The sequence below is a fragment of the Oncorhynchus keta genome, unplaced genomic scaffold, assembly GCF_023373465.1.
Source record: "Oncorhynchus keta strain PuntledgeMale-10-30-2019 unplaced genomic scaffold, Oket_V2 Un_contig_26779_pilon_pilon, whole genome shotgun sequence".
Classification (NCBI taxonomy): domain Eukaryota; kingdom Metazoa; phylum Chordata; class Actinopteri; order Salmoniformes; family Salmonidae; genus Oncorhynchus; species Oncorhynchus keta.
This window is the reverse complement of record NW_026285163.1, coordinates 1-11,526: the sequence shown is the minus strand read 5'-3', so window position 1 is coordinate 11,526 and position 11,526 is coordinate 1. Positions and strand designations below refer to the sequence as shown.

Genomic DNA, 11,526 nt, shown 5'->3' with positions numbered 1-11,526 from the left:
GCTGAGGTGTTGTGTCTGAGCTGAGGTGTTGTGTCCTGAGCTGAGGTGTTGTGTCCTGAGCTGAGGTGGTGTTGTGTCCTGAGCTGAGGTGGTGTTGTGTCCTGAGCTGAGGTGGTGTTGTGTCCTGAGCTGAGGTGGTGTTGTGTCCTGAGCTGAGGTGGTGTTGTGTCCTGAGCTGAGGTGGTGTTGTGTCCTGAGCTGAGGTGGTGTTGTGTCCTGAGCTGAGGTGGTGTTGTGTCCTGAGCTGAGGTGGTGTTGTGTCCTGAGCTGAGGTGGTGTTGTGTGAGCTGAGGTGTGTTGTGTCTGAGCTGAGGTGGTGTTGTGTCCTGAGCTGAGGTGGTGTTGTGTCCTGAGCTGAGGTGGTGTTGTGTCCTGAGCTGAGGTGGTGTTGTGTCCTGAGCTGAGGTGGTGTTGTGTCCTGAGCTGAGGTGGTGTTGTGTCCTGAGCTGAGGTGGTGTTGTGTCCTGAGCTGAGGTGGTGTTGTGTCCTGAGCTGAGGTGGTGTTGTGTCCTGAGCTGAGGTGGTGTTGTGTCCTGAGCTGAGGTGGTGTTGTGTCCTGAGCTGAGGTGGTGTTGTGTCCTGAGCTGAGGTGGTGTTGTGTCCTGAGCTGAGGTGGTGTTGTGTCCTGAGCTGAGGTGGTGTTGTGTCCTGAGCTGAGGTGGTGTTGTGTGTTGTGTCCTGAGCTGAGGTGGTGTTGTGTCCTGAGCTGAGGTGGTGTTGTGTCCTGAGCTGAGGTGGTGTTGTGTCCTGAGCTGAGGTGGTGTTGTGTCCTGAGCTGAGGTGGTGTTGTGTCCTGAGCTGAGGTGGTGTTGTGTCCTGAGCTGAGGTGGTGTTGTGTCCTGAGCTGAGGTGGTGTTGTGTCCTGAGCTGAGGTGGTGTTGTGTCCTGAGCTGAGGTGGTGTTGTGTCCTGAGCTGAGGTGGTGTTGTGTCCTGAGCTGAGGTGGTGTTGTGTCCTGAGCTGAGGTGGTGTTGTGTCCTGAGCTGAGGTGGTGTTGTGTCCTGAGCTGAGGTGGTGTTGTGTCCTGAGCTGAGGTGGTGTTGTGTCCTGAGCTGAGGTGGTGTTGTGTCCTGAGCTGAGGTGGTGTTGTGTCCTGAGCTGGGGTGGTGTTGTGTCCTGAGCTGGGGTGGTGTGTTGTCCTGAGCTGGGGTGGTGTGTTGTCCTGAGCTGAGGTGTTGTGTTGTCCTGAGCTGAGGTGTTGTGTTGTCCTGAGCTGAGGTGTTGTCCTGAGCTGAGGTGTTGTGTTGTCCTGAGCTGAGGTGTTGTGTTGTCCTGAGCTGAGGTGTTGTGTTGTCCTGAGCTGAGGTGTTGTGTTGTCCTGAGCTGAGGTGTTGTGTTGTCCTGAGCTGAGGTGTTGTGTCCTGAGCTGAGGTGTTGTGTCCTGAGCTGAGGTGTTGTGTGTTGTCCTGAGCTGAGGTGTTGTGTGTTGTCCTGAGCTGAGGTGTTGTGTGTTGTCCTGAGCTGAGGTGTTGTGTGTTGTCCTGAGCTGAGGTGGTGTTGTGTGTTGTCCTGAGCTGAGGTGGTGTTGTGTGTTGTCCTGAGCTGAGGTGGTGTTGTGTGTTGTCCTGAGCTGAGGTGGTGTTGTGTGTTGTCCTGAGCTGAGGTGGTGTTGTGTGTTGTCCTGAGCTGAGGTGGTGTTGTGTGTTGTCCTGAGCTGAGGTGGTGTTGTGTGTTGTCCTGAGCTGAGGTGGTGTTGTGTGTTGTCCTGAGCTGAGGTGGTGTTGTGTGTTGTCCTGAGCTGTGGTGTTGTGTGTTGTCCTGAGGTGGTGTTGTGTGTTGTCCTGAGGTGGTGTTGTGTGTTGTCCTGAGCTGAGGTGGTGTTGTGTGTTGTCCTGAGCTGAGGTGGTGTTGTGTGTTGTCCTGAGCTGAGGTGGTGTTGTGTGTTGTCCTGAGCTGAGGTGGTGTTGTGTGTTGTCCTGAGCTGAGGTGGTGTTGTGTGTTGTCCTGAGCTGAGGTGGTGTTGTGTGTTGTCCTGAGCTGAGGTGGTGTGAGCTGTTGTGTGTTGTCCTGAGCTGAGGTGGTGTTGTGTGTTGTCCTGAGCTGAGGTGGTGTTGTGTGTTGTCCTGAGCTGAGGTGGTGTTGTGTGTTGTCCTGAGCTGAGGTGGTGTTGTGTGTTGTCCTGAGCTGAGGTGGTGTTGTGTGTTGTCCTGAGCTGAGGTGTTGTGTGTTGTCCTGAGCTGAGGTGTTGTGTTGCCCTGAGCTGAGGTGTTGTTGCCCTGAGCTGAGGTGTTGTGTGCCCTGAGCTGAGGTGTTGTGTTGCCCTGAGCTGAGGTGTTGTGTTGTCCTGAGCTGAGGTGTTGTTGCCCTGAGCTGAGGTGTTGTTGCCCTGAGCTGAGGTGTTGTTGCCCTGAGCTGAGGTGTTGTTGCCCTGAGCTGAGGTGTTGTTGCCCTGAGCTGAGGTGTTGTTGCCCTGAGCTGAGGTGTTGTTGCCCTGAGCTGAGGTGTTGTGTTGCCCTGAGCTGAGGTGTTGTGTTGCCCTGAGCTGAGGTGTTGTGTGTGCCCTGAGCTGAGGTGTTGTGTTGCCCTGAGCTGAGGTGTTGTGTTTTTCCTGAGCTGAGGTGTTGTGTTTTCCTGAGCTGAGGTGTTGTGTCCTGAGCTGAGGTGGTGTTGTGTTGTCCTGAGCTAAGGTGTTGTGTTGTCCTGAGCTGAGGTGTTGTGTCCTGAGCTGAGGTGGTGTTGTGTCCTGAGCTGAGGTGGTGTTGTGTTGTCCTGAGCTGAGGTGGTGTGTGTTGTCCTGAGCTGAGGTGTTGTGTCCTGAGCTAAGGTGTTGTGTTGTCCTGAGCTGAGGTGTTGTGTGTTGTCCTGAGCTGAGGTGTTGTGTGTTGTCCTGAGCTGAGGTGTTGTGTGTTGTCCTGAGCTGAGGTGTTGTGTTGTCCTGAGCTGAGGTGTTGTCCTGAGCTGTGTTGTGTTGTCCTGAGGTGTTGTGTTGTCCTGAGCTGAGGTGTTGTGTTGTCCTGAGCTGAGGTGTTGTGTTGTCCTGAGCTGAGGTGTTGTGTTGTCCTGAGCTGAGGTGTTGTGTTGCCCTGAGCTGAGGTGTTGTGTTGCCCTGAGCTGAGGTGTTGTTGCCCTGAGCTGAGGTGTTGTTGCCCTGAGCTGAGGTGTTGTGTTGCCCTGAGCTGAGGTGTTGTGTTGTCCTGAGCTGAGGTGTTTTTGCCCTGAGCTGAGGTGTTGTGTGCCCTGAGCTGAGGTGTTGTTGCCCTGAGCTGAGGTGTTGTTGCCCTGAGCTGAGGTGTTGTTGCCCTGAGCTGAGGTGTTGTTGCCCTGAGCTGAGGTATTGTGTTGCCCTGAGCTGAGGTATTGTGTTGCCCTGAGCTGAGGTATTGTGTTGCCCTGAGCTGAGGTATTGTGTTGCCCTGAGCTGAGGTATTGTGTTGCCCTGAGCTGAGGTGTTGTGTTGAGGTGTTGTGTTGTCTGAGCTGAGGTGTTGTGTTGTCCTGAGCTGAGGTGTTGTGTTGTCCTGAGCTGAGGTGTTGTGTCCTGAGCTGAGGTGGTGTTGTGTCCTGAGCTGAGGTGGTGTTGTGTTGTCCTGAGCTGAGGTGGTGTTGTGTTGTCCTGAGCTGAGGTGTTGTGTCCTGAGCTAAGGTGTTGTGTTGTCCTGAGCTGAGGTGTTGTGTTGTCCTGAGCTGAGGTGTTGTGTGTTGTCCTGAGCTGAGGTGTTGTGTGTTGTCCTGAGCTGAGGTGTTGTGTGTTGTCCTGAGCTGAGGTGTTGTGTGTTGTCCTGAGCTGAGGTGTTGTGTTGTCCTGAGCTGAGGTGTTGTCCTGAGGTGTTGTGTTGTCCTGAGGTGTTGTGTTGTCCTGAGCTGAGGTGTTGTGTTGTCCTGAGCTGAGGTGTTGTGTTGTCCTGAGCTGAGGTGTTGTGTTGTCCTGAGCTGAGGTGTTGTGTTGTCCTGAGCTGAGGTGTTGTGTTGTCCTGAGCTGAGGTGTTGTGTTGTCCTGAGCTGAGGTGTTGTGTTGTCCTGAGCTGAGGTGTTGTGTTGTCCTGAGCTGAGGTGTTGTGTTGTCTGAGGTGTTGTGTTGTCTGAGGTGTTGTGTTGTCCTGAGGTGTTGTGTTGTCCTGAGGTGTTGTGTTGTCCTGAGGTGTTGTGTTGTCCTGAGGTGTTGTGTTGTCCTGAGGTGTTGTGTTGTCCTGAGGTGTTGTGTGTTGTCCTGAGGTGTTGTGTGTTGTCCTGAGCTGAGGTGTTGTGTGTTGTCCTGAGCTGAGGTGTTGTGTGTTGTCCTGAGCTGAGGTGTTGTGTGTTGTCCTGAGCTGAGGTGTTGTGTTGTCCTGAGCTGAGGTGTTGTGTTGTCCTGAGCTGAGGTGTTGTGTTGTCCTGAGCTGAGGTGTTGTGTTGTCCTGAGCTGAGGTGTTGTGTTGCCCTGAGCTGAGGTGTTGTTGCCCTGAGCTGAGGTGTTGTTGTTCTGAGCTGAGGTGTTGTGTTGTTGCCCTGAGCTGAGGTGTTGTGTTGTTGCCCTGAGCTGAGGTGTTGTTGCCCTGAGCTGAGGTGTTGTTGCCCTGAGCTGAGGTGTTGTTGCCCTGAGCTGAGGTGTTGTGTTGCCCTGAGCTGAGGTGTTGTGTTGCCCTGAGCTGAGGTGTTGTGTTGCCCTGAGCTGAGGTGTTGTGTTGCCCTGAGCTGAGGTGTTGTGTTGCCCTGAGCTGAGGTGTTGTGTTGCCCTGAGCTGAGGTGTTGTGTTGTCCTGAGCTGAGGTGTTGTGTTGTTTCCTGAGCTGAGCTGTTGTGTTGTTTCCTGAGCTGAGGTGTTGTGTCCTGAGCTGAGGTGTTGTGTCCTGAGCTGAGGTGTTGTGTCCTGAGCTGAGGTGTTGTGTCCTGAGCTGAGGTGTTGTGTCCTGAGCTGAGGTGTTGTGTCCTGAGCTGAGGTGTTGTGTCCTGAGCTGAGGTGTTGTGTCCTGAGCTGAGGTGTTGTGTCCTGAGCTGAGGTGTTGTGTCCTGAGCTGAGGTGTTGTGTCCTGAGCTGAGGTGTTGTGTCCTGAGCTGAGGTGTTGTGTCCTGAGCTGAGGTGTTGTGTCCTGAGCTGAGGTGTTGTGTGTTGTCCTGAGCTGAGGTGTTGTGTGTTGTCCTGAGCTGAGGTGTTGTGTTGTGTCCTGAGGTGTTGTGTCCTGAGCTGAGGTGTTGTGTTGTGTCCTGAGCTGAGCTGAGGTGTTGTGTCCTGAGCTGAGGTGTTGTGTTGTGTCCTGAGCTGCTGGCGGACACGAGGAGATCAGGGGGCTTCTTTCCACAGGTCTCTGGTTGATTTCATTTCAATTACTCTTCTCTTCCTTATAGTTTGTTAATGTTTGGTATCTGTTTTGACATTTACATTAGTGGTACATATAGAGAGGAGACTGGGACAGGCCTTTCTCCAGTATTAACACTAAATCTCACCACACCTCCTCCTAACTCACGATGGAGGTATAGGACTAGAATAACCTCATCAGGCCTGGGCCAACTGTGCGCCGCAGTATGGGACTCCTAATCACGGCCGGTTGTGATACAGCATGGAATCAAACCAGGGTCTGGAGTGACGCCTCTAGCCTTAGACTGCTGCGCTACTCGGGAGCCCAACAATACCCCAATCACTTATCTACCAATTTAAATCAACTTTTTAAGTATAATTCCTCTTGTATTCCCTGAACATCCAAACATAAGTGTATAATAGATGTTGTGCTTTCAGACAGGCTGTGGCCTGCAAAACTGTGCTTTTATCTGCGAGATATTGAATCTCTCTCGTCTTACTAATAACTTTTAGAATTCTAATTGACTGGAGAAGCAGCCTGCATCCTCTTGATTTTTATCATCTTAGTTGTATCTCGTGTGAAGTTTCAGAAGCATGTGATTGTAACTGAGATATCCAAGATGTCTGTGGATTGACCGAATGAAGACAGACATTGTTTTACTGTACTCAGATTACCACCAGTGCTTGTGAATAAAAAACAATCTTTCTTGAGGAACTATTTCTTCACAATTTTTTTACAGAAGGATGTTCAGAGAACAACCAGCCCATTGTTGGACCAGGCTTTATTCTCACTTTCTACTGGTTCTGTTATGATGGGCTCCTAAAATCTGTTATCCAGCCCAATGTTGGACCAGGCTTTATTCTCACTTTCTACTGGTTCTGTTATGTAGGTGTAGCAGACTGTCTCAGAGGAGAGTACCACGTTGCAGGTGTAGCAGACTGTCTCAGAGGAGAGTACCACGTTGCAGGTGTAGCAGACTGTCTCAGAGGAGAGTACCACGTTGCAGGTGTAGCAGACTGTCTCAGAGGAGAGTACCACGTTGTAGGTGTAGCAGACTGTCTCAGAGGTGAGTACCACGTTGCAGGTGTAGCAGACTGTCTCAGAGGAGAGTACCACGTTGCAGGTGTAGCAGACTGTCTCAGAGGAGAGTACCACGTTGCAGGTGTAGCAGACTGTCTCAGAGGAGAGTACCACGTTGCAGGTGTAGCAGACTGTCTCAGAGGAGAGTACCACGTTGCAGGTGTAGCAGACTGTCTCAGAGGAGAGTACCACGTTGCAGGTGTAGCAGACTGTCTCAGAGGAGAGTACCACGTTGCAGGTGTAGCAGACTGTCTCAGAGGAGAGTACCGCGTTGCAGGTGTAGCAGACTGTCTCAGAGGAGAGTACCACGTTGCAGGTGTAGCAGACTGTCTCAGAGGAGAGTACCGCTTCGATTTAATTGGACAGGAAAGGAAAATTTGATGGAGAGAGTTCGTTTTGAAAAGGAAGTTCTGTTTGGACCTCTACGCCTGACAGCAGACGATGTGCACTGCCTGCAACAGAACACACCTGAGAAGTTCTACGATGTGTCTCTCTACACCATCACACGGCTGGAGGAAGTAAGAGGGCTCTTCCGTGCGAACGCGACAGCACCCGCCCTCGTGGATTTTAACGTTGAGTCCATGTGCAGGCACAATATGAGGGTGCTAACGGTGCACATGTTCAACCCATGGGTCACTGAAGAAACGTTAGTGTGCTACCTCAGCCGGTATGTGACCATCTTGCCTGGAGTGAGAGACATTAAGGACGCCCTAGGCATCTGGACAGGGAAGAGGCAGTTTCGTGTGCTGCTAAAGGAGGACGAGACCGGCCATGATGGTTACCGCCATCCTCCCGCTTCTTTTTCCATCGGCGCAGACAGGGGCTACCTCATGTATGCTGGACAGCCTCGTTTCTGCAGGAAGTGTAGCACGTACGGGCACCTCGCGGATGCCTGCTCGCAGACAAGGTGCAGAAACTGTGGGACTATTGGACATACAATGAGGGATTGCACCGTGCCCAAGCGCTGCAGTTTGTGCAACTCGGAGGACCACCTGTTCCGCCATTACGCCAGAGCGGTGAGCGGGAAAAGAGCGCAGAGCGGGAAAAGACCAGATGAGGGAGAAGGCATGGAACTACCCGCTATGGATGAGGTTGTGGATGAGCTAGTGATGGAGAGAGAACTGCGAGAGTCCGAGGAGAGCGGGAGTGAGACGCCATCATCATCTCACGAGGAGATAGGAGAAGGGGACAGCAGTTGGAATAAGCAAGTGGAGGAGGAGAAGGGAGAGCCCACCGCGCCCGCGGCTACCGAGAGCTGGACAACGGTGAGAGAGAGGAGAAAGTGCTCGGTGAAAAGGAAGCAGATGAGCCCTGTTTCCCCACTCATCCGCATGGAGGCGACGGAGAAGTCCGCTTTGGGGGGGAATCGCTTCAGTTGTTTTGAAAGCGGGAAGTCTGAGGAGAAAAGCGAGGGAAACCTGGGCAGTGCAGAGGAGACTCTGCTATCCCTGTCAGGCGCGGCCTCCATCGAGAGCAGCGGTCTGGCACCCAGTGGGGTTCCTGCACCCACGCAGATGGAGGGGGAGCATGAGGAGGAGGACAGTGTTTTCCCGACCCCTGTCTTGGTGGACAGTCCTCCGACTGGTGACCATCGTTTCCCAGACAGGCCGCCAAATGAGTTAATGTACTTAAAGTGAGTTTGGAAAATAATGTCATTTTTAGATAGTTGTCTTTTTCCCTCTTTACCTCATGTCGTCTATTATTAACCTAGCTAGCATCAATGTTAGAGGGCTTAGGAACCCAGTTAAAAGGGCGACTGTTTTTTCCCATTTGTCCTCCATTCGCTTCTCTGTGTGTTTTTTACAAGAAGTACATTTAAAAGATCAAAATGACATGGAGAGGTTTACGCGGGAATGGGTTCAGGGAGAGTCGAGGTGGAGTGTCGGAGGGGTGCATTCTACAGGGGTTGGTGTTCTATGTGGGAATAGGGATTTAAAAATAGTAGGAAGTTTTTCGGCAGTACACGGGAGGGTTTTAATAGTAGATATCGATTGGAAGGGTAAATGTTTTAGATTTATTAATGTATATGCACCATCGGCACCCAGGGAAAGGAGGGAAATGCTTAACGACCTAGACGCTATTTTCATGACAAACAGACAGGTGTTTATGGGGGGAGATTTTAATGTGTCATATGACCGAGGTAATCTCGGCGGGCATCTTGTAAAAAGTCTTGTAGGTAAATATAATTTGGTTGATGCTTATAGAATAGCGCATGCGGATGATCCCGGTTTCACTTGGGGAAACAGCAGGGGCTCGAGGAGCCGAATAGATTATCTGTTTGTTCCGCGTGAACTCCGTGTGTCCTCCGCGTGCGTTACACCGGTTTTTTATTCGGACCACAGTTGCCTGTCTGTGACAGTAGATTTAAAAACGACTGAATTTGGAAAAGGGTATTGGAAAATTAATAACGGCATTTTACATGACAAAACTTTTGGGACAAGATTCAGGTATTTTTTCCAGGGCTGTGTAGCTATGAAACCTTTTTATTCCACAGTCATAGAGTGGTGGGAGAGCACAAAATTAAGAATCAAGATTTTTATTCAGAATTTTTGCAAAGACAAAGTACGTAATAACCACACAGAATTTTATAAATTGCAGAATGAACTAAAAGATCTACACATCCAAGGAAATGTAAATGGTGGTGGATTAGATAAAGACAAATTGGGCATCCTGCTGAAAAAGCAACACACATTATTTTGAAAAGAAAGCTCGAGACTTCATTTTTAAAAGTCAGCAAGATAAATGGGAAAATGATGTGGTCCTTCTGTAGCACAGTTGGTAGAGCATGGCGCTTGTAACGCCAGGGTAGTGGGTTCGATTCCCGGGACCACCCATACTTAGAATGTATGCACACATGACTGTAAGTCGCTTTGGATAAAAGCATCTGCTAAATGGCATATATTATTATGAGAAGTGCTCTGCATATTTTTTCAAGCAAATTAAATCACGGGGAAAGAGGAGGACTATTTCGTCTTTATTGGACCAAGATGGGGAGATGGTTGAGGATGGAGATGGCATGCTTGGTGTCGCTACACACCACTATTCTCAGCTATTTCAAAAACAAACTATTGATTATGAGAAAGGGACTACATTTTCTAAATGCGTGGATGTGCAGATACCTTTAGATATTAGAGACCAATTAGAAGGGGAATTGAAATGAGATGAAATCCATATTGTGCTGAAGAGCATGAAAGATAACAAAGTACCAGGAGTGGATGGGCTCTCTAAAGAGATTTACATAGTTTTTTTGGGATATAATTGGATGTCATCTGTTGGAAGTGTTTAGAGGTATATTTGGTTTAGAGCATATGGGAGTTTCGATGTGTGAGGGGGTAATCTCTCTACTGTATAAAAAGGGAGACCCCAAGACATTAGCAAATTGGAGACCTTTAACAATGTTGTGTGTTGACTATAAATTATTAAGCAAAGCTGTAACTAATCGCCTATCTTCTGCCATGGCATATGTTGTTGGTTTAGACCAAACATGTGGTGTGGTGGGGAGAAGATTAACCTGGAACTTGCAATTGCACAGAGACGTTCAAACCTATTTAGAGGAAAGGCACCTACCAGCTATTACTGTGAATTTGGACCAGGAAAAAGCCTTTGACATGGTAAACCATGAGTTTTTGTTTAGAATTATGGAAAAATTTGGGTTTGGAAATAATTTTATGAAATGGGTAAAAATTCTGTATAGTAATGTGGGTAGCAGGGTAAATATTAATGGGAATATTGGAAATGTTATCAAGCAATTACAAGGTGTCAGACAGGGAGACCCTCTATCTGCTCTATTGCATGTTTTATATATTGAACCGTTCGCATGCGCAGTTAGGACAAATTATAACATCAAAGGCATCATTTTACCTGGAGGGGATATGCTAAAAATATCGCAATATGCGGATGACACAGTTTTATATTTACAAGACGACCTGAGCTTGAAAGAGTCTATCAAAGTCATTGATGAATTCTCTGTTGCCTCTGGGTCAAAGATTAACAAGAATAAAACAGAAATAAAATATTTGTGACAGTGGAAATGGAGAACGGATCGGTTATGTGGTTTGACTGTGTGCACAGGACCAATGGTAGCCTATAGAGGCTGGGCTGGTGGAAGGGATTTCCCTCATATTCCTCTCAAACTAGATGCGTTGTTCTACTCAAACATTTGTTGTCTTTTGTCGTCTTCTGGACACATGTCACATTTTAATCAAATTCTGGCTGTCTGTACCGTTAAGGTTCATGGTGAAGTGGAATAATAGTAAGACAAAAGCTGAAATTATCCCGATACATTTTAAGAAAATAGTGGAATGGGCAAGGAAACCCCCTCTCTGCAAAGTAAAAGAAAATGTAATCAACCACAGATTGCTATACGCAAAATTAATAGAAAATTGTCGTCCTAGAGACAGATTACCAATATCGCCTTCCACCTGGATACGGACACAATTAAAAGGGTTAGATAACAGACTGAAAGATTTTAATTGGCTTGTTTTACACAGACGTCTTCCTGTCCGTTCAACTTTACACGATCATAATCTGACTCTGAATAAATTCTGTCCCAGGGACAATTGTTTCGCAATCGAAACAATTCCACATGTTTTATGGGAATGTTCTTTTGCTCAATTAGTTTGGGGAAAAAGTAAACATTTTTTTGAGATTTTAAAAAACATTGATTATGAAGGGGTTGCCAAACTTGAAATAAAAAATGTGGAAAGGGTGCAATTATTAGCATTAGTGACTCTGGTGTCCCTTATCAAGACCAAACTTTGGGAGGCCAGATGTGGTGCAGTTAATGACACCCTCAAGTGGTCACTGACAGGATTGGTTCAATTTATAAAACAGGAAGTTTGGAAAAGAATACAATTCAAAATAGATAAGGGGGGCATCAGTAAAACAGAGATGGAAAGGGATTTACCCGTCATTGTAAATGGTTTTATAACCAATATATAATTGTACTACATGGGTACATTTGGAATGTAAACTAAGCCTGGGCCACTCAAGGACATTCAAATACTTGTCCCGAAGCCACACCTGCATTGTCTTGGCTGTGTGCTTCGGGTGGTTGTCCTGTTAGAAGGTGAATCTTAAACCCAGTCTGAGGTCCTGAGCTCCCCGGAGCAGGTTTTCATTAAGGATCTCTCTGTACTTTGCTCCGTTCATCTTTCCTTCAATCCTGACTAGTCTCCCAGTCCCCGCTGCCGATTTGAAGTTTGAGTAGATATTAGCTTGACTAGCGGTAATTATT

The 11,526-nt window shown here is 48.6% G+C and overlaps 1 protein-coding gene and 2 long non-coding RNA genes across 4 annotated transcripts; all 3 read left to right on the top strand.

Moving 5' to 3' along the window:
• Positions 1-1,360: 1,360 nt before the first annotated feature.
• On the top strand, positions 1,361-4,370 carry LOC127922702 (uncharacterized). Of its 2 annotated transcripts, none has more exons than XR_008111956.1 (3): positions 1,361-1,490; positions 3,628-3,727; positions 4,176-4,370. It is a non-coding gene; the product is annotated as an uncharacterized LOC127922702 (long non-coding RNA). The 2 variants fall into 2 exon arrangements; XR_008111955.1 differs by having other exon boundaries at positions 4,151-4,370.
• Positions 1,498-2,131, top strand: LOC127922704 (uncharacterized). The gene is made up of 3 exons (XR_008111957.1): positions 1,498-1,714; positions 1,786-1,981; positions 2,017-2,131. It is a non-coding gene; the product is annotated as an uncharacterized LOC127922704 (long non-coding RNA).
• Positions 4,371-6,110: 1,740 nt separating the features above from the next.
• Positions 6,111-7,874, top strand: LOC127922703 (uncharacterized; the record flags this gene model as incomplete). The annotated part of the gene is made up of 3 exons (XM_052506591.1): positions 6,111-6,216; positions 6,295-6,528; positions 6,568-7,874. A coding segment is annotated over exon 3 (1,204 nt), but the record flags the coding sequence as incomplete, so codon positions are not given.
• Between the last annotated feature and the right edge of the window lie 3,652 nt (positions 7,875-11,526).